Source organism: Nymphalis io, chromosome 17, assembly GCF_905147045.1.
Source record: "Nymphalis io chromosome 17, ilAglIoxx1.1, whole genome shotgun sequence".
Lineage (NCBI taxonomy): Eukaryota > Metazoa > Arthropoda > Insecta > Lepidoptera > Nymphalidae > Nymphalis > Nymphalis io.
Window position 1 is genome coordinate 10,409,663 of NC_065904.1, and position 21,808 is coordinate 10,431,470.

The 21,808-nt window shown below is 38.1% G+C and overlaps 2 protein-coding genes across 3 annotated transcripts in view; one reads left to right on the forward strand and one right to left on the reverse strand.

The window, feature by feature from the left end:
- Positions 1–19,115, forward strand: part of LOC126775154 (phospholipid-transporting ATPase ABCA3-like) — a 29,073-nt gene extending 9,958 nt beyond the window's left edge. The window contains exons 12-32 of one of the 2 annotated variants that reach the window (XM_050496944.1): positions 361–515; positions 925–1,152; positions 1,316–1,454; positions 2,370–2,619; positions 2,951–3,009; positions 3,540–3,652; positions 5,254–5,488; positions 6,166–6,248; positions 6,693–6,903; positions 8,586–8,807; positions 9,022–9,144; positions 9,487–9,654; positions 10,339–10,433; positions 10,981–11,125; positions 11,844–11,957; positions 12,665–12,798; positions 13,389–13,536; positions 14,091–14,298; positions 14,399–14,550; positions 14,711–14,796; positions 15,238–19,115. In XM_050496944.1, the coding sequence (XP_050352901.1) occupies positions 361–515; positions 925–1,152; positions 1,316–1,454; positions 2,370–2,619; positions 2,951–3,009; positions 3,540–3,652; positions 5,254–5,488; positions 6,166–6,248; positions 6,693–6,903; positions 8,586–8,807; positions 9,022–9,144; positions 9,487–9,654; positions 10,339–10,433; positions 10,981–11,125; positions 11,844–11,957; positions 12,665–12,798; positions 13,389–13,536; positions 14,091–14,298; positions 14,399–14,550; positions 14,711–14,796; positions 15,238–15,417 (3,248 nt within the window). In that variant the 3' untranslated portion in view covers positions 15,418–19,115. The remainder of the gene's footprint in view (positions 1–360; positions 516–924; positions 1,153–1,315; positions 1,455–2,369; positions 2,620–2,950; positions 3,010–3,539; positions 3,653–5,253; positions 5,489–6,165; positions 6,249–6,692; positions 6,904–8,585; positions 8,808–9,021; positions 9,145–9,486; positions 9,655–10,338; positions 10,434–10,980; positions 11,126–11,843; positions 11,958–12,664; positions 12,799–13,388; positions 13,537–14,090; positions 14,299–14,398; positions 14,551–14,710; positions 14,797–15,237) is intronic. The other variant, XM_050496943.1, reaches the window with a different exon arrangement.
- A 976-nt stretch (positions 19,116–20,091) lies between these two features.
- Positions 20,092–21,514, reverse strand: LOC126775180 (UMP-CMP kinase). Its single transcript, XM_050496988.1, has one exon. The coding sequence runs from the start codon at positions 21,394–21,396 to the stop codon at positions 20,761–20,763; it is 636 nt and encodes a 211-aa protein (XP_050352945.1). The 5' UTR covers positions 21,397–21,514; the 3' UTR covers positions 20,092–20,760.
- Positions 21,515–21,808: the final 294 nt, after the last annotated feature.

The following is a 21,808-nucleotide window of genomic DNA, read 5'->3' on the forward strand; positions in this document are numbered from 1 at the left end:
CATTTAAATAAACTTCAAAAACGCATTAGCTCGTTGTCGGTAAAAATGCTAATCACTATTAAACGGTGTACTTATAAGTAAAATTAAAAATTAAGTTGACGTTACACAGGAGCGCTGCTTGTTGCTTCAAATAATGATCAGGCGCTCCAATACGCTCTAAGCCTGTTTGCTCTGACGTCGTTAAAACTACTAAATTTTAACTATTCTCAGTCCAGTAGATTCGAAGAAAATATCAGAATGAAACTAGAAGAAAAGAAATAAGCTTTTACATCGAACATATGATACTAATATAAATTACATAAAATATATACCTTAATTTGGCCATAGAAATTTAGATAAAAAACATAAAAAATTTTATAGGTATGCAAAAAGCTTCAGAAGGTGAAGTGTATGTGGAAGGCCTTAACACGTATAAACAACGTGACGAAATGCAAAGGATACTCGGTCTGTGTCCTCAACACAACTTATTCTTCCCTGACCTCACTGTGATGGAACATGTGATGTTCTTTACAATGGTAAACAAAACTTAATTTTCCTTTTATAACTCCAAAGTAGATATGGTTTTTATTATAAGCTTGTATCCTCGAGTTATATCCTTGTATCAAACATATAATTTTATCTCCAGCTTGAAGGACATTTTTTTCTGTCATCAAGTAATAAACTTGAGATCTGTAAGAATTTCAAGAGAAACATACGAGCTTAACATTGTTTTAGTATAACCACATTATACATAACCCACGAAAATGTTCACAAATTATATAATATGGCAATAATAAATTATGATAATACAAATTCACTCTTTTTACAATAAAAATAACTAAACATTTATACTTTGTGGAAAAACTAGTCAATTTATAATTTGCTATTCTAGCGGCTATACAGGATCCCTTAACTTTAATCTTATAAATTCTTTATATTTTTCAGTTAAAAGGCACAACCTACGCCGAAGCTAAGAAGTCGTCGATTGCTCTTCTTGAACAATTGGGAATAGCTAATAAATCTTCTAACAAGAGCAGCCAACTGTCCGGTGGTATGAAGCGTAGATTACAACTCGCCTGTGCTCTGGCCGGAGACGCCAAGGTTTTAGTGCTGGATGAACCCACTTCAGGTCTCGATGTCGAAACCAGAAGAGAACTGTGGGACCTTTTACTTGTAAGTAAAGTATGGAATATATTCAAATTTACGGTATATATCACTATAAGTTCCCCATTCAACTTTTTGAATTCTCTTTAAACGAGATTTATAAACCAAAAATATTTTTTTTAAGTGGTCGAAATTTTATATAGCGATTAACTATGCACACTGTCCCCCGCAGTCCCTCCGCGGATCCCGTACGGTGCTGCTGAGCACGCACTTCATGGAGGAAGCGGAGGCTCTCGGCGACCGCGTGGCGGCGCTGCACTCCGGCCGCCTGCGCTGCCACGCGACCACCATGCACCTGAAGCGCGCGCTCGGTGAGTGTACGCAGGAGTCGCCGGCCGCCTGCGCTGCCACGCGACCACCATGCACCTGAAGCGCGCGCTCGGTGAGTGTACGCAGGAGTCGCCGGCCGCCTGCGCTGCCACGCGACCACCATGCACCTGAAGCGCGCGCTCGGTGAGTGTACGCAGGAGTCGCCGGCCGCCTGCGCTGCCACGCGACCACCATGCACCTGCAGCGCGCGCTCGGTGAGTGTACGCAGGAGTCGCCGGCCGCCTGCGCTGCCACGCGACCACCATGCACCTGAAGCGCGCGCTCGGTGAGTGTACGCAGGAGTCGCCGGCCGCCTGCGCTGCCACGCGACCACCATGCACCTGAAGCGCGCGCTCGGTGAGTGTACGCAGGAGTCGCCGGCCGCCTGCGCTGCCACGCGACCACCATGCACCTGCAGCGCGCGCTCGGTGAGTGTACGCAGGAGTCGCCGGCCGCCTGCGCTGCCACGCGACCACCATGCACCTGAAGCGCGCGCTCGGTGAGTGTACGCAGGAGTCGCCGGCCGCCTGCGCTGCCACGCGACCACCATGCACCTGAAGCGCGCGCTCGGTGAGTGTACGCAGGAGTCGCCGGCCGCCTGCGCTGCCACGCGACCACCATGCACCTGAAGCGCGCGCTCGGTGAGTGTACGCAGGAGTCGCCGGCCGCCTGCGCTGCCACGCGACCACCATGCACCTGCAGCGCGCGCTCGGTGAGTGTACGCAGGAGTCGCCGGCCGCCTGCGCTGCCACGCGACCACCATGCACCTGAAGCGCGCGCTCGGTGAGTGTACGCAGGAGTCGCCGGCCGCCTGCGCTGCCACGCGACCACCATGCAAGACTTTTCATGCACGACCGCTTTACATGTTGATTCAGTGTATTGATTAACGCGTATACTAAGATCACTTTTTCACTTAGGTACCGGATATCGACTCACATTCACCACGATCGGGATACCGAACGAGCCAGCCATCACCGCCACCATCACGTCAAAGATACCGGAAGCCACGGTGAAGGAGACCTCGCTCAACTCGATCTCGTACAACCTCCCCTCAAAGTGCAGTGACAAATTTCCTAAACTCTTTAGCTTGTTGGAATCAAAAAGATCGGCACTCGGTATTGATTCTATCGGAGTGGGAATTTCGACGCTTGAGGAAGTATTCTTAAAGTGAGTATTTCTGCTTAGCAGTATAGTAACTGCTTCACTAGTAATGTAATGATGTAACTTATGACGCGGAAATTATTTTAAGCTGTAGCCATATTTGTGTGAGATGCTATACAAAATGTACGAATCGAAAAAGTAAAGAAAAATAAAAAACTTTGTCATTGAATTGACATGATATCATTGGTCGAAACCTTGAGTCTATGCAAAATTGGCGTTTCGAATATTTTCGAAGTTGACAGTCGAAAATCGAAACGAAAAAACAATAAAATACTTTTATATTAAATTTATATTTACATAAAAACTTACATTTACAATCTAAACAATTCGATTACAGGTTATGCAGTGACGTCACCACTTCGTTTTCAGACGATACTGTCGATGGACAAACCGAAGGTCAGTAATGTTACATAGGCCGTAATAAATGTTACAGTATTAAAATTTAAATAACTTAAATTATCGAAAATGTAATCAATCCGATGGCTTAATACTATTTACCCCCACTACTTTCGTCTTAAATATCGATAGAAATGTTTGTGTAAATTTTAAAAAACACACAAGAACTGAACCGAGACCCTTCTCTAACTATCATAAATTATTATATAAAAGCTCCATATTATTCGTATTTATAACAGTAACAGCCTGTAAATGTCCCACTGCTGGGCTAAGGCCTCCTCTTCCTTTTTGAGGAGAAGGTAAGCTTATTCCACCAAGCTGCTCCAATGCGGGTTAGTGGAATACACATGTGGCAGAATTTCAGTCAAATAGACACATGCAGGTTTCCTCACGATTTTTATTCGTATTTATTGAAATGTGTGAATAGTTATTTATTTATTAAATTGTGTGAAACCAAACAATTGAATCTATAAAATATAAATTATTAAAAAATGATGTGTAAATTACAAATAATTGTATTTCGTTTTCAGAGCCAACGTTTAAAACGATGTCTGGTGCGCGTCTTTTCTTTCACCAAATGGCTGCCCTACTAAAGAGACAAGTCATGTATCTCTGGTCAAAGAAATTATCATTCTTAACTATAGTAAGTAAATATCAATACCATTTTTATTGTTGGTGTATGCCAATGAGGCATTCTCGCGCTCTCCGCTTTTGGACTATATGGAGACCATAACAGATACTAAGAAATGGAGATAATAAGAAAGAATCCCACATAAACCGATTTCCCATCAATCGTCATGTTTTTTTGGCAAACAATAATATTTACTTAATACATTATAGGTTATTAAGAGCCGAGATGGCCCAGTGGTAAGAACATGTGAATCTTAACCGATGATCGTGGGTTCAAACCCTGGCAAGCACCACTGAATTTTCATGTGCTTAATTTGTGATTATAATTCATCTCGTGCTTTACGGTGAAGGAAAACATCGTGAGGAAACCTGCATGTGTCTAATTTCACTGAAATTCTGCCACATGTGTATTCCACCAACCCGCATTGGAGCAGCGTGGTGGAATAAGCTCCAAACCTTCTTCTCAAAAAGAGGAGAGGAGGCCTTTACCCCAGCAGTGGGACATTCACAGGCTGTTACGGTACGGTACGGTACGGTACGGTACATTATAAGTTTTTTTTTATTTATATTGTTATATGTATGTTATAAATAATCAATTTACGCGGATATACGACGTTACTTATTAGAATGGCAACAGTGTGGTGTTGCCATTCTAATAAAATAACGTGAGTGACGTCTTTTTTTTTCACGTTGTTAGACGTCAAGTTGTAAAGATATAGGACGGGTACTTTTTTATTATACAGCCGACTGATGGAAATATAAAAATATAATGGTGTATCTGGCAGTATGCGTGTGATCGTTTGTCGAGTGACACACTTGGTATCTCGCTCTCAGGACAGCGCCAACGCCGGACGTGCGCACTGACTGATTTAATAAAATCAACATATTGTCGAAAAAGTCACCATTTTACCCTCTTCCCTCCCTCTGTGGCATACCGCTAATGATACAAAGCAAAATCGCCATGCTGGGGATGGACGTTCGCTGCGACCTTAGTCCAAGGGATTACATCGAGGCTATTATAAAAACAGCTTCACGAAAACTCGGAGTTCTGAACAAGGTGCGGCGTTTTTTACGCCGCAACAACTGTGCCTGTTATACAAAACACAGATACGGTCTTGCGTTGAATATTGCTCGCAACTTTGGGATGGCTCCGCTAAGTACCTACTGGAGGCCTTGGACCGGTTTCAGCGACGTGCAGTACGCATTATTGGCGACGTAAAGGTCACAAACACCCTTGAACCTTTACTACTGGTGGTAGGGCTTTGTGCAAGCTCGTCTGGGTAGGTACCACCCACTCATCAGATATTCTACCGCAAAACAGCAATACTTGATATTGTTGTGTTCCGGTTTGAAGGGTGAGTGAGCCAGTGTAATTACAGGCACAAGGGACATAAAATCTGTATCCACAATCCATTTGTATGCGCAACATATATACATATACAAATTTATTATGAATACTATTAGAATTTCGTAAATTGTACTCTTAAACTTCAGTAAGGAATCAAATAAAATATCAATATTTCGCGTTTCTGTTGATTGGTGAATATTTAGCACCATTAGTGCTCGATTTATATGATACTTATATGTCAATGATTTTTTAATTTTGTTTTCCAGCAAGTACTGATACCTATCGCATTAATCTTCTGTATCACAATCTTCACCAACAACGGCTTTTCGATAGACAACAGCGCCCTCGAAGACCCGAGTGTGTCATTAGATTTAAATCTCTATAACGACATGGCCGACCGCAGAGTCCTGTACAGTGTGAATGCGACTGGTGTTAACTTGCTGAGTGTTGCGAAAAAGATCCCGAAGGTGGACTTTGAAAGGACATCAGATGTAGCTTCAGGTATGTAAACATTTTGTCGAAAAAATACATTATAATTACATTTATTTTTAAAATTAATTTACTGATGGTAGAGCTTTGTGCAAGCTCGTCTGGGGAGATCCCACCCACTCATCAGATATTCTACCGCAAAAGAGCAGTACTTGGTATTTTTTTGTTCCGGTTTAAAGTGTGAGTGACCCAGTGTAATTACAGGCACAAGGGACATAACATCTTAGTTCCCAAGGTTGGTGGCGCATTGGTGATTTAAGCGATGGCTTACATTTCTTACAATGCCAATGTCTATGGGCGTTGGTGACCACTTACCATCAGGTGGCCCATAAGCTCGTCCGCAATCCAATTCTGTAAAAAAAAAAACAATCACTGGTCAAGTGGAAAGAACGCCAGGTCCTATACGAAGATCGCGATTGATCTTTCATGAGCTATTGTTCAGCTTAAGTACTATATAATACTTCATCTCAACAAAACTTTAAAAAATTTGCATGTATCGATTGATATACTGTCATTTGTATCCATCAACCGGCACTGAAGCGGCGTGGCGCTGTAAGAAGAGAAGACCTTAGCCCAGTAGTAAGGTGACGTTTACAGGACGCTTATGTTTTTCCTCATATATCTCCCCTCCCCCGACCCCTCTTGCTCAACTATGAATACTGTTATTATTAATAAATTTTCTATTTCAGCTGTCGTGGACATCGGTCGAAGAGATATATTGGAGTACAATAACTACTTAGTCGGAATTGAACTTAACGAAACAGATGCCACGGTAATATTCATTTCATACGTGCTCATTAGCTATTCGTTTCGACTTCGCGCCGGTAAAATTATTTAATTTGAATGAATCCTATGATACAGTCGAAGGTATTGGATTAGGGTGTTATGTCGCATTTACTAAAGTTTAATTTTTTGATTTCGTTACATCAATTATCATATACCTATATATGTATGCAATCGCGGACATTTCTTCATAATTTGGAAATGTACAAAAAATTTTACGTACAAGGTTTGCTGTGCACAAACAGTTGTACAAGCAGAGCTATCATAATTTATATAGCAAGTAGACTTTTTACAATCTAACGATTAATATATAATGCCTTATACATTTTTAAATTGAAGTATTTTATTGTTGTTCATTAATCTCGTTCAACCAGAAGTAATGCTGTGATCCATTCGATGTACTAAATTCGCAACATTGTACCTCGCCCCGCAGGTCCTGTTCACGACAGTGGTGCGTCACGCGGCGCCCGTCGCCCTGAACCTGCTGACCAACACGATCGCCACGCAACTATTGCCGTACGCGGACGGACAGACCGTCACCACGTACAACTACCCCGTCCCCTCCTCGCTCACCTACGTGAAACGAGACGACGACCCCAAGGATCGGTTCGCCACCATGCTGTGGGCCTTCTGCATCGTGCTCGGTGAGCCCACCCCGCGCCCTCCTACTTCACCGATACATTGCGGAACTAATAAAGCGACATGTCAAGCTGCATCACCTTTGATGCACATCAAAAATGATATAATCAAAAATGGAGCATATCTGCCCTAATATTAGGTCCTTACTTATGAAATTAGCGTTTTGTCGTACTGACCACTTTGATCTGAAATATCTCCTCTTTGGTTAAGAATTCCAAATTCAAATTTATAAATTCATTTAGCTGGTACATTTGAGTTTTGAAAACAGTCATTCATTTGTTTTTCCTCATTATTTTTTTGTTTGGCGTCGCTTATTACCGCACAATGGAAAACATGAAATATCGGTATATTTACGAGTACGAGTTCTACCGTGGCACCAGTGCTGCAGAAACAGCTCGAAGGATTAATGATGTAAACGGCGCTGGTGTCGCAAAAGAAAGCACGATACGTTTTTTGGTTTCAAAGTTTTCGTTCTGGAAATTTTGACCTTCAGAACCAACCCCGTGGATGGAGACCAAAGTGGAAAATGAAGAGTTAAAGGCTATTGCGGAAGCGAATTTATCTCAAAGTACTTCAGAGATAGCTGCAGGCTTCGGGGTAAGTGATAAAACTCTATTAATCCACTTGAAGCAAATCGGGAAAGTAAAAAACTTGAACGATGGTGAGGTACTCACCTCATGAATTGAGTGAATCGAACTTGCAAACACGCGTCGACTGCTGTGTTACTTTGCTCAACCGACACAATAATGAAGGGATTTTAAATCGAATCATCACTTGTGATGAAAAGTGGATAATGTACGATAATCGGAAGCGCTCGTCGCAATGGCTGATCCCTGGAGACCCATGCAAATCCTGCCCTAAACGAAAATTGATTCAGAAAAAGTTACTTGTGAGTGTTTGGTGGACTAGCGCCGGTGTCGTTCACTACAGCTTTTTAAAATCTGGCCGAACGATTACGGCAGATATCTATTGTCAGCAACTGCAAACCATGAAGGAAGAACTAGCTGCTAAATAACCGAGATTGGTCAATCGCTCTAGGCCACTGCTGCTTCACGACAACGCAAGACCACACACTGCACAACAAACAACGACTAAGTTCGATGAGCTACAATTGGAATGTCTGCGACATCCACCGTACTCCCCAGACCTTGCTCCAACAGATTACCATTTTTTCCGGATTTTGGAAAAAATTCAACTTCGATGTGGCAGTCCAAACCGCCTTCAAAGAATTTATTGATTCTCGCCCCATGGTTTTTTTTAGTAAAGGGATCAATGAACCTATGAATTGGCAAAAGTGCATAGATAACAACGGTACATACTTTGTGTTTAGAATGTAACCTCCTTTTTATGTTGATTTTTTTTTAATTTAGATTCGAGAATGTGACGGATAAAAAACAAAAAAAAGTGTGTGTCAAAAAAAAGAATTAACATGAAACGTAATAAAAATTGAGAAAATAAAACGAGAAAAAACTCCTTTTTAATCACATCGCAACACTTCGATCAATTAAATATATTTTACAAAAAAAATTTGGCTTTATATTCCTCCCGTACAAAACGCCTATTTCATATGGAAGGACCTAATATTTCCATCCGGTTTATCGTTTCGCCCGAAAAACGAGCGAGCGGCTCGGTCCGGTCCCGCGGCGCTCGGTGCGGCGACGTAACACGCTGGGCGGTGTGGTTGCAGTGGCGCAGGCGACGGTGATCAACGCGGCGTCGCTGGCGTGCGGCGAGCGCGCGGCGGGCGCGCGGCGCGCGCTGCAGCTGGGCGGCGCGGCGCCGGGCGCGCTGTGGGCCGCCGCGCTGCTGGCGCACGCGCTGCTCTACGCGCTGGCGCTGCTGCTGCCCGCGCTGCTGGCCGCCGCCGCGCTCGACCGCGACGCCACCATCGACCGCCCCGACTTCCTCGGTGAGTACGTCCGGTCCGCGGGCACGGAGCGGACTCCCTTGTTCTAACAGAAGTCATTTAATTGTAGTAGTTGTCTAAATTCATCACCGTCGTCTATCTTCGCGCAAACTTATTCACCCGATATGTTGGCTATCAAAAGACTGGCAGCTGAAGTCATTCTAAACGTAAAAATTTTGATACGAGTGGCATAAATAATGATTCCGTAACGTTTCAGGCGCTATGGCAGTGACCCTGTTCCTGGGCATCATATCGTTCCTGGCCGTTATCTACATCGTCAGCTTTAACTTCGAGGAGCACGGCGCTAACATCGTACATGTCGCTATGGTATTTATATTTGGTAAGCTCCAATTTTATGTAGATTTGCCTTCTTTAAAAAGTTTTCATGTGTTTTTAGATAATTTTATTCGTAAAAATAATTGATGATAGGAATGAAAATTTAAAACATGTTTATTTTATATTATTTCTCTTTTTTTACCTACGCTATCGCATTAGCACCTTACAGTCGAGGATTGTATATGACAATTGGAAGAAAAAATATTCGAACGGCTTCCAGCAACATGTCAAAAACTGTCCCAATTGAAAAGTTTTTAAATCTGCAGATTTCGCATGAATAGTCACAAAAAGTAGTTAGTTTCGTCACATTCACATGAAATTAAGATAACTCCAATATTTCTTACAGGATTTTTCACGCCCACCGTAAAAACCCTAACGGACACGTTCAGCCACGAAAAGGACTTCGGCGATTACGTGCTGTCGGCGTTGAGCTACGTGCTGCCGCCACACACGATGACGGCGTGCGCGCTGCGCGCCGCGCACGTGGCCGCGCACAACCCCGTCCTCGCCGCAGGTATTTTTTTTTATAGAATAGGAAAGCGGACGAGCATATGGGGCACCTGATGGTAAGTGGTCACAAACGCCCTTAGACATTGGCATTGTAAGAAATGTCAACCATCGCTTACATAGCCAAAGCCTTGGGGGCTAAGATTTAATGTCCCTTGTGCCTGTAATTACACTGGCTCACTCACCCTTCAAACGGGAACACAACAATATCAAATGTTGCTGTTTTATATAATCAAAAGTGCAGGTGGGCTTAGAGCGACTGCGTGCTGTCGGCGCAGCGCTGCGCTAAAGCTAGAGAAACAAGCGCTCTATTTTCAAGTGTCTTTTACTCTTTACGAACTATTCTATGTATTGCTTTTCCTCACGAAAACTAATGAAAAATACATTTTATTGTTATTGAATATTCAGTATCCATGTTCTATTTTGTTATTAAAAAAAATTTAAATCAAATAAAATACGTCTATCTACGGTGAATTATTGTCCCGTCTTAATTAATTAGACTAGCTTAGAGTGTAATCAAACCAAACCAAAGTGACCTTCAGAACAGCCAATCATATTGCACTTGTACTCTCAACCCATGCCTCCCGTTAACTTGACGAAATGTTTGACATGCGTTATCTATTAGGCATGTTCTGTATTCTCCGCCAGCTTTTGTTTTGCAAATATAACATTTCAACTATTATTGTTTCAGCCAACGTGACAGAAAGATTGTGCTACTTTTGTATCGACGACAATTCTCCTGGGGGACTTATGATTGTTATGTTGGTACAATTTATTATTTACATGGTAAGCAATGAGATAAGTTATATTACATTAATTATGATTTCTATCACATATGTGGAATATTGATTTAAAATATTTTTTTATTATATACAATTCTTCTCCTCAAAAAGAGGAGAGGAGGCCTTTAGCCCAGCAGTGGGACATTCACAGGCTGTTACGGTTACGAAATCTTTGTTTTTCTTTGTTGAGCTGTGATTATTTATATTTATGGTGATTATGATTGCAAGTATTCATTCTTTTACAAATAATACTGCTTGGTGGGCCTTGTAGCCCATCTGGGTAGGTACCGGGTTCATAAATAGCAATACTTGGTATTGTTGTGTTCCGGCTTAAAAGGTGATTGAGTCAACTACAGGCACAAGGGACACAATATCTTAGTTCCCAATCCCAGTAGATATCTCATCAGCGAGGAATCGCGATACGAATCGACCGAGGTCTCTGGTACCAAAATGATTCCAACTGCTCCTCGTGCATTTCTTATTAATTAAGATTTACTTGAGTTTTGCTTGTAATAAATAAATATATATAAATATTAATTATACAATTTCAGAGTATAGTGATCCTAACTGAATATGGCTTTTTCAACATGATGTTTGACCGATTATTGAACTCGAAATATCAAGTATCGTCTCCCGTGGACGCGGACGAGATGGTGCGCGCCGAGAAAGCGTACGTTGACAAGGCTATCACTCTACGTGAGTATTTCAAACATATATATATTATTTCACTAATATTCAACACAACGCGAACTAACATGAAGCATGGATAGCAAAACTGTCCTTTATATTTAATAATTAAATTACATCAGGTATATTCAGAGATCCGAGATGGCCCAGTGGTAAGAACGCGTGGATCTTAATCGATGATCGTGGGTTCAAACCCAGGAGAGCACCACTGAATTTCATGTGCTTAATTTGTTATTATAATTCATCTCGTGCTTTACGGTGAAGGAAAACATCGTGAGGAAACCTGCATGTGTCAAATTTCACTGAAATTCTGCCACATGTGTATTCCACCAACCCGCATTGGAGCAGCGTGGTGGAATAACCTCCAAACCGTCTCCTCAAAAAGGGAGGCCTTAGCCCAGCAGTGGGACATTCACAGGCTGTTACTGACTGAGTTATATTCATTATGTAATTAATAATCTAATTATAATAATGTAATGACTATGTCAAAAAACAAAACTAAACTAAATGGATTTTTTTTTTCTGAAACGTTGTTTTTAACTGTAAAGAATGCAACAGAGATACATATAGAGAGATATATAGTGGGCGAGTGAGATAGCATGATATCGACCGAAATAAAAAATGCTTTCACGTATTTCAATGTACAATACACAAAAGCTAAATCTAGCATCAAAAACGAGAATTTAATTCTAACGACACCAAAAATATCAATAATATCCTTTGACAGCTAAAAATCAGATCCAGGACGCGATGCTCGTCAACGATGTACATAAGAAATATTGGCGTCTCTTCGGTAAATCCTGTAACGCGATTAAGGGAGTCAGCTTTTCCGTTAAAAAAGGTAAAATATTATTTTCAACTAGAAAAAACTTATTTTTTTAATAAATGATAATTTAATATAATTAATATGTTACATTTCTCTTGTATGTTGTGATCGACGACGCCTACACCTACTTCACGTATCTACTTTGTACATTATACAATATCGCGAGCAGTTTTTTTTTTATAGTAAAGGTAGGACGAGCATGTGGGCCATCTGACGGTAAGAGGTAAACAACGCCCATAGATATTGCCATTGTAAGAAATGTTAATCGCTTAAATCGCCAATGCGCCACCAACCTTGGGAACTAAGGTGTTATGTCCGTTCTGGCTCACTCATCTTTCAAACCGGAACACAACAATAGCAAGTACTGCTGTTTTGCTTTTTCGGTTTGTGTCAATTTAGTTGTTGTATTTATGTATGCAATTAAATTTCACTCGATAGATTAATTATCCATTGCGGCTTTTGCTGAACGTAATAAATATAGTCTATTTGGTTAGCAAGCAATGTAAACAAACGCAGTTGATGCCGACGCATCTACACAGATGATTTTGTAATCATTCAAAATGTTCAAAATATATAACAAATAAAAGACAGAGGTAATGGATTACGTCATAATTGGTTATCAGTAGTTGAGTCCAAAAAAAAAAAAACTTTAGAAACAACGTATTATTGACACATAAATATAATAAATTAGGTGCTGTAATGTCGTCTGTAATAAATTTAAGGTGAATGTTTCGGCCTGTTGGGCGTCAACGGTGCTGGTAAATCAAGTATGTTCAAGATGTTGACCGGTATCGAATATCCCACACGTGGATCGATATTTGCTAATGGTCACTTTATGACACCATTTTCTACTAAGGTATGTGAAAAATTCAATTCTCAATTAATACAAATGTAGTAAATTATGCTTGTATGATATACATTATTATACAATATTTTTACGAATGTGATTATAATTATTTATATTCTACTTATATTATGATATATGGTATTTTAATTAAAACAAATTGTCGCGGTTCTACAAAGCCACAAAGGTTTCCAGTGAAAATCAGTTTTGGGTTCTCAAATCCTTCGTAAAAGCTGAATGGTATACCTGTTCGGTACAGATCAAGGTAGATGACACTATAACAATTTCAATTCAATTTATTTGCTTTAAACATATAATATTACATGTTTAGTCACTATATTTAAAACATGCAATTATTTTAAATTGAAATTATAAATTAAAATTATTTTAACTTAATTACAAGGCATTACATTATATTATAATATAATTATGACATTTAAATAATACTTATAAAATTGATAAATAAATGTCAAATATTATTATGGAATATAAATATGTTTTTATATCATTATGAATGTACGTTTTTATGTAATAAATTGTGATTTAAATGTTTTTAATTACTTATTCGAAGCTGACGGGCTCACGGGTTTTTATATCTCCAGTATTTCCAATCGCTCGGCTACTGTCCGCAATTCGCTGGTCTCGACGATTTCCTCACGGGCTATGAAAATTTGAAGCTACTCTTAACATTGCGAGGACTAGAGCCAGCTGATGCTGAAAGTGAAGCCAAGGCTTGGATCGAAATCGTCGGTGAGTATATACTATTATATTATATCACTAATTATGAACATTAATTTGATATCCGGCTACTAGGACCAAGAATATTTCGTGGAGGGTAACACAATGAACAGAATATTATTTATCTTTTTTTTTTCAAATATTTGTAATCGTAGTGGACATATTAAGTAATTTTATAAATCATTCTAGGTAATCAATATATCAATTATCGCCGTTATAATTTTAAATACAACTGTTGACTAATGATTTTTTAAATCGATAACGAAAATTAATTACCTTTATGTTTTTATTTAAACTATACTAGCGCCTCCTACTCCAAAACGTCTCCACGGTTCTGTAAACGTATAAGTGAGTTTGTTTGCTACGCTCTCCCGTTTCAACTACTCGACCGATCGTTACAAAATTTTGTACTCACATCGTCGGACCGACACTGAGGGACAGAAAAGGATACAGGGGACCTCACGCACGAGCTAGTACTATCTAAAAGTATGATATTTATTTATCCGCCCGCTCGGGGGCAAACCGAGGACATAAATATGACATCGCGATCGTCGTCGCGTCGCCAGGTCTCGAGAGGCACGGCCACCGGCGCGTGGCGGGCTACTCGGGCGGCTGCGCGCGGCGGCTGGGCGCGGCGGCGGCGCTGTGCGGCGGCGGCGGCGCGGCGCTGCTGGACGAGCCCACGGCCGGCGTGGACGTGGCCGCGCGCCGCCGCGTGTGGGCCGCCGTGCGCCGCGCGCAGCCCGCGCGCGCGCTGCTCGTGTCCTCGCACAGGTGCGCCGCGCCCGCCTCGTCGCCGAGGACGAGCGCTACACGCCGCGTCCTCTGTGCCTTTCAGTCTTTACTAACTCGAAAACTCAAACGCGCCCCCCAGCATGGACGAGATGGAGGCGCTGTGCGGGCGGCTGGGCATCCTGTCGCGCGGGCGGCTGCGCGCGCTGGGCGGCGCGGCGGCGCTGCGCGCGGCGCACGCGGCGGGCCACGCCGTGCTGCTCAGGCTGCGCGCGCGCGCCGCGCGGGCGGACGGCACGTGCTCTGCTCTCGCTCCTTGTCTCCCTCGCGGTCGCGCTCTCGCGTCGTGCCGATCTGATCGAACACCTAATTTCGTTGTTTACATTTTCTCCCTGCCGCTCTTGTCTGTCTAGCATTAAATGGTAGCTGTAAACGCTCATTTTTTTCATTCCAGTGACCGACGGTTCCAAATCTGAACTGAGTCGTTTGAAAGCGGCTCTTCAGCAGCAATTCAACTGCACGCTCCGAGACGAACACAAGGTGAGCTTAGAATTATGAGCAAAATTTCTAACATACATGATTAACCCCTCAGTGTTTGTGCGACTTCCAACAGTAATCCACTGCTAAAAAAATTAAAAAGACTTGACACCGACGTAACAGTATGCCGTAGCGAAATTTTGCTCTTTTTTTAAACAATTTGTATTTTTGTCAACTCTTCTCCTTGACCATTCATAATATCGTGACGATATAAACGCTACTTAGAAATTAAGTCAATTTAATAAAAGTGACCACTTCTCTTCTGTTTGCCGTTATTTTCACTCGATTTCTTATTAGAAAAATCCATCGCGCTCAATTTTATTCGTTTTAGATCAAATTTACGTATATAATTCGTTCAAAAAGCTATATATTTCTATTTCTCAAACTAATACTTCCGTTAATCGATATATGATTGAGTTCTCTGATAGCGATCGAAACTTTCAGACGATGCTGCACTACCACATCAATGATACGATGAGATACAGCGAGCTTTTCACGCAATTGGAAAACCTCAAGGAGAAATTTTCTCTCTTAGAGGATTACTCCGTAACTGAGACGACTTTGGAGGAAGTGTTCCTCTCGTTCGCCAAAGAGGAAGTGCAGGACGAACCGACTCCTGTTTAAACGAGATACGTGGCACATTTTGTTTTATTTATAGGCACATTGTTAGAAAATAAAATGTAAAATGAAAGCTATGTAAATCCTAAGAACAAGTCCTTTAAATGAAATTTGAAGATTTGCAAGTTGTGTTCTGTCAATTGAACATTTTATACAATAACGGTATATATACGGTGCTTATAATTAATTCTACCAAATTTTTCATCAATATCAATGCCTTAATCGCTATGAAATAGACTAGATTAAGATATCGCATATATATGCGAATAATTTTAATAACTTGGTCAAAATGAAGTGCTTAAAATACTGTATAAATTCAAATTATATTATTACAAAAAAATTATCACGTTTATAAACTCATTTTTGACGAATTCAACTATTTTAGTTTTTAGAAGCGATTTTTAATTATTTCATTTTTTTTTTTGTTTGATTGTGAAGTATTTTTTTTTTAGTTGGGGGAGGGAAATTGTGTTTATTTTAGTAACGTAAACAGTTACCTCAATACTATGTCATCCTATAAGATGTCCTAACGTCTTTGATAGGTAAATATAAGTCATACTCTGTATGCATTACTGATATATTAAATATACAGTATTGTTAAGTCATTCCGAGACGCAACATGCGATTTAAATTTGAACAAACAGAATAACGCACTTATTTTTTTATATATATTGCACTATTTATTTGTGTATTCAAGCTTATGAGCTACTAGTGTTAAGAAAATACAGAATGTTCGGCTCTTTGGATATTGATTCAATTATTATTTTTTGTTTACACTTACAATGTCAGTTTTAGCATTTTTCATTCGTAATTCCAATCCATCGATTCAAATTTTGAACAATATACGTCCCTAAAGTTGAAAATATTAATTTATTACATATTTCTCGTTATATAAATAACAGTTAATTGTATATTTTCATAGATTTGTTTATTTGAAAACAGATTCGCGCTGCATATTGAAAATAACTCGCACTGAAACGCCTTTTATGAGCCTTTAATATAAAACATTAATAAAATGTACGGTAGCAACGTTTATAAAGTTTATTATGTAGCTTGTAATATTATCGTGTCAGTGTTGCTGTGATATGTAAGTATTAAATATAATTAAAGTACGTCACGTAAGTTTGCCGCTCTGAAGTAGGCAGTAGTTGCTTGCGATGTAGTCAACATTACGACCGTAATAAGTTGGTGATGATCCACGCGCCTCAGCCACGCGTTTGTTACAAGGCTGTTGCTGCGTGATCATTCTGCACGCTCCTAGAGCGGCAAAGTTACATTACGTAAACTGTGTCGCAGAGTTATTATTAAAATCCAGATAAAATAATTGCGAAGAATTGAATCCATCGCCTTTATTTCATACGATATATTTTATACAATATAGTTAGAAGTCTGGGTTTGAATAATTATGTAAGTCGTAATATATATTTTTGTGAAGAATTGCGTTTATTCAAGAACGAAACCTTGATAATTGTGAGAGATATTAAAAATAAAATCTTATCTAATTACAAAATTTAAGCTAAATCGTTAGATTCATTTACAAGATACATATAATAAATATATACGAGTCGTAAATAAGAATTGCTCATATAATATGATAAGATAAGATGTTCAAGATAAGTGGACGTAATCAAATCCTGCTTCCCCCTTCCATCTTAAGTCCACGCGAGCTGGTTCTCGATGTCACCGCCTAACTGTGATCAATTCCATCGCGAACAAAGAAATTTGGCAAATCCTTTCTTTGTCGCACTTCCAAAAAATGGAATTTCTTACCAGCTTACGTGTTCCCCTCCTCTTACAACCCGGCTTCCTTCAAACGAGGCGTGAAGAGGCATCTTGCGGGCCGGCAAGGCGAAGGCGGCTAGTGCAGAACGTTTTTCCCGTCTGTACTGGCCGTCGTCGCGTTTGGACTCTACTACCACTTACCATCAGGTGGAGTAGAGTCATTTGCCCTCCCGGCGAATATAAAAAAAAAAAAAATCAGTGAGTAATATGTACATGCTGTATATTTCAAACCGGCCTCTGATTGGTCCACTTTTATTGTCACTTTTGACATACGACGTAATTCTCACAAGTAGCTCTCAAATCGTTCGATGCAATCACTCAAGTTATCTCAATGCTTGAAGAACTCGCGACTTCTATTGATACTTGAACTAAAATAATTTATTTTTATATTATTATAAATTTGTAGAGTAAAATACAGATTAAACTAAAATTCATCAGTGATATTGCATGAAATTGGGACAAAATTATTCGATAATAACCTTTTTTTTATCGTTGGATAAATGCGTTACGCGTATCCCCCACGGGAACAGTGGGGGGGGGGTATGTGGGGTTCGCCGGTGTCCAAGGCGCCGAGTGCACCCCGACCATCGGAATACCAAACTAATACTAAAAAACCAGCTGTACCATTTCCGTCTTAACGAGGAGCGCCACGGGATTGCTTTCGCATACTACCGTGACGCTCTGACATTTGATAATAACCCTGCGATATATATAAAACGGCTTCTTCATTTACCTTGTTATAGTTAAGTTATCAGCATCATACTACTCACACATTGACACAATATTCACTTTTATTTGTATTATTTACACATAGGTATTTTAATAGGTAAGTATCAACTACAAACAAGCTTATAAATGTTTTCAAAACTTATAAAAAGTAAGGTACCGTCTTCTACCACTACCTGGTAAGAAATAGATTGACTACCACACACTATCAGTACCAGATATGTATGAGTATAATTTTTTTTTTAATAAAATGTATACAATGAACGTTGAAACCTAAACAATATTTTTACTTCTGTAATAATTGTAAATTCCTAACTAACTTGATTATATTTAACTATTAGATACTATAAAATTATTTTCAATTTATAATTAAATCCTATCAAAAACATTCATTATTAATTTATTTAAGTTGTATCATTATGACAAAACATTATTATGTACCTTATCAATATAATCTATTGATTAAGCTGGTTTTTTTTAATTATATTAAGTATAACCAAAAAGAAAGATTAAGTAAGTCACATATAGACAGAGGCTTAAAATTAATTCGTAATGTTTACTTAAGACTTTCTTATGTAAAACAAACTATATATAACATAATATATCATATAATTATAGTCTCATTCATATGATATTGTATTATGATTTATGATATTATTTACTATACCTACCTAGTATTATTTATTTACCGTCTGAATAATTTTATGTTAAAATATTACTAAGACTTTTTTTTCCATTGTTTAATAATATTAAAACAATTATATGCAATTAATTAAGATCTGATATTGCCTAAGTTTGATTTTAGCACATATAACCTTTTAGTTTATTTACTTATTGCAATGTTAAATGCAAATTAAGAATTTTGGAATGACGTTTTTTATTGTACCTACATTTCCATTAGCAACATATGGCCTTAAGATCTCAATTCATTTCATAATTATTTTCTGTATAAAATCTTGTCATAAATTTAAAAAACCTTAACAAGTAAAGAAAAGACTGCTATATTTATTGACAATAGGTAAATGATCCATTATTCATTCAATGTTCATTATTCAATGTATTGATAAAAGATTGATAATAAACGAATTTGTCAACTTTGATAATTTAGTTTAATATAAAATTATTGATAAATTTTTAGTACTTATTTTTCGATTGCAAACATTGTGATTTAAATTATAGTGTTATTATAAGACTGTAATCACTGCTTAACAGTTTGTAATAAATTATCAAATTATTTTGTTACTTTTTTTATATGCAACCCTTCCTTATTGAATTTATTTATTTTTATGATGTTTTATTTTTGTTGATTTTAGTCTTTAAAAGTTATTATTCTCAAGTTTGTATAAAAACGTTAAAACCATACAAGTTACCACCCATGCAATAGTTTTAATGTTAAAAAATCATTAATAAAAATATTAACTGATACATAAATAAAATGGTAAATGAAAAAAAAAATGAAATACTTCATTAAAATACAAGTACATATCAAGTATACAAGTACATATATCTTCTTCGTATTATTTTTAATTAAAAATTAGAGTATGATTCTTTATCCAATCTACATTCTTGAGCCTTGACACAGCATCAACATCAGACAATATTAAAGGATAGCCAGTATCACAATGTTTTGGATTTCTATTATATTGACATATAAAGTACATAGGTTATCATTAAAGAAAAAGTTTAAGAACATTTTAAGTAAGACTGAAAATGTAATATTATCTATATAAATAATTATACATATACATGAATAAAGAAAAGCCTTTTCCTCTTTGTTTGTTTCTTCTTGTTATACACAAAATCTACAAATCCAATTTATTAAGTCTTATTATAATGTCAACATGCTTGTCGGTAAAATTGTCAGTGTAGACTCTTTCCAACTGAAGCTGACAATACTATAACAAGATTTTTTAAATAGTTACTACAGAAAGAGTAAACAATATGCTTTGCTTACTTGTCGCTCAGTAGAAATTGTTTCAAACTCAAAACATCATATTATTTAACTTTTGCAATACGGGAAGTACAGCACTTTACGAGATATTACAAGAATTAGAAAAATATGCAGATGCTGTAATATAAAAATATACATGTGTATAAAGAGTAATATCTCAATAAAAAAAAACCTGTCTCAAGTTGTGACAAACAATAAAATAACAGAATAAAACACATGAATAATGGTTGTTTCCACTTTGGTCTTTATTTACATATACACAATTGCAAGCTTAGTTTCTACTTCATAATTAAATAAATATTACCAGCAAAATCATCATTTTATATTTCTTTTAAACACTGACAAACTTATACATTAATGATCTGTAAATGCAATTTTAATTTATGTAAATATTTATACAATTAAATGCTAAAAAGGAAACTTTACAATTATTAAGTATATACTGTATAAAAAATTATACTGATGTATATTTTATCTGATTCTGATAAACAAATATCTGACCTTTAAAAATATTTTAATTGCAATCTATGGCACGTTTAAATGAAAATGTTATAACTTAGTAACAGGTAAATATAGTTTTGAATGACCTCTGTTTGTTAAAAAAAATATGTTATTATTGTGAAGGTCTTACAATACACGATAGAACCTTCAAACCCATTGCTGTTGTTTCATTGATTGTATTGATATACTACTTTTCACAATTGTCTACTATGTACATCTAAAACGCAATATTGCAGTTATTAAAGATAATTACAGGAAACATTGATACCAAATGACCTTTTGATGCAGTTGTTTGCTTAGAAGTGTCTAGTGCCTGTTCTTATTTTTTCTTAGCAGAATACAAGAATTATAAATGCGTGATTGGCCTACTTATGTGTTTAACAATTTAATTAGCTGTTTGCTTTTGACAAGTTATTGTAAAGATTTTTAACATCTTTAAACACTTCTTCTGGTGCCGCTTCAGCATTAATCCTACGTACAAGCCCTTGTTTATCGTAATGATTAATTATAGGCATAGTGTCATTGATATAAGTATTGAACCTTTTCTTAAGGCTTTCCAAGTTATCGTCCGAGCGCCCACTGCCAGCTGCCCCTCGTTTTAAGCAACGATCTGTACAGATATCTCGAGAACATTCAAAGAACAATACAAACAATAATTTCGTTTTATCAGACATGACGCGTTCCCAGCCTTCTAAGTTATCTTTATTGCGAGGAAACCCATCGATCAAAAACCGTGTCTGTCCAGACTTTTGAATAGCTTTATGTATTAACGAACATGTAACTTCGACAGGAACGATTTCCCCATTCCGAATCTTTTCCTCGATCATTTCGCCATACTCAGAGCCTGGTCTTTGACGCTCCTCACGCAATAAATCCCCTGCAGAAAGGTGTACGAATCCAAATTCCTTAGAAATAAGAGAGCACTGTGTTCCTTTACCGGCACCGGGAGCACCGAGTACGAATACCACTTCAGGCAACATTTTAGCAATATAACTGGAAAACCGACGGATACACCTATCCCACATGAAACAGGGAAGCTAAATGAATTTAATTTAAATAGTTTTAAAAAACATGCGCACAATTGCGACCTTGAGTATTTCGATTTTGACGAATGTACGACACAACACAACTAGTGATGAACGAATTATTTTTGCGAGTAAACTATCGTCGAGCTTAGTCGAGTGATTATATCGTTATCGATGTAATTTTTTTAGTGTATTAAAACGTGTGTAATATATATTTAGAATTGTATAATTTATATATTTTATTGATATTTGTGCGGATGCAATGTTTTACTTAAACATATTTATCTATATACAAAACGATTATTTTTGATTTATTCATTTGTAGCGAATACTTTCAGTAGTGATTACAATATAACCGATATGCCTCAGATGTTGAAACTGTTATCAATATACAAAAAAGCTGTCCGGTCTA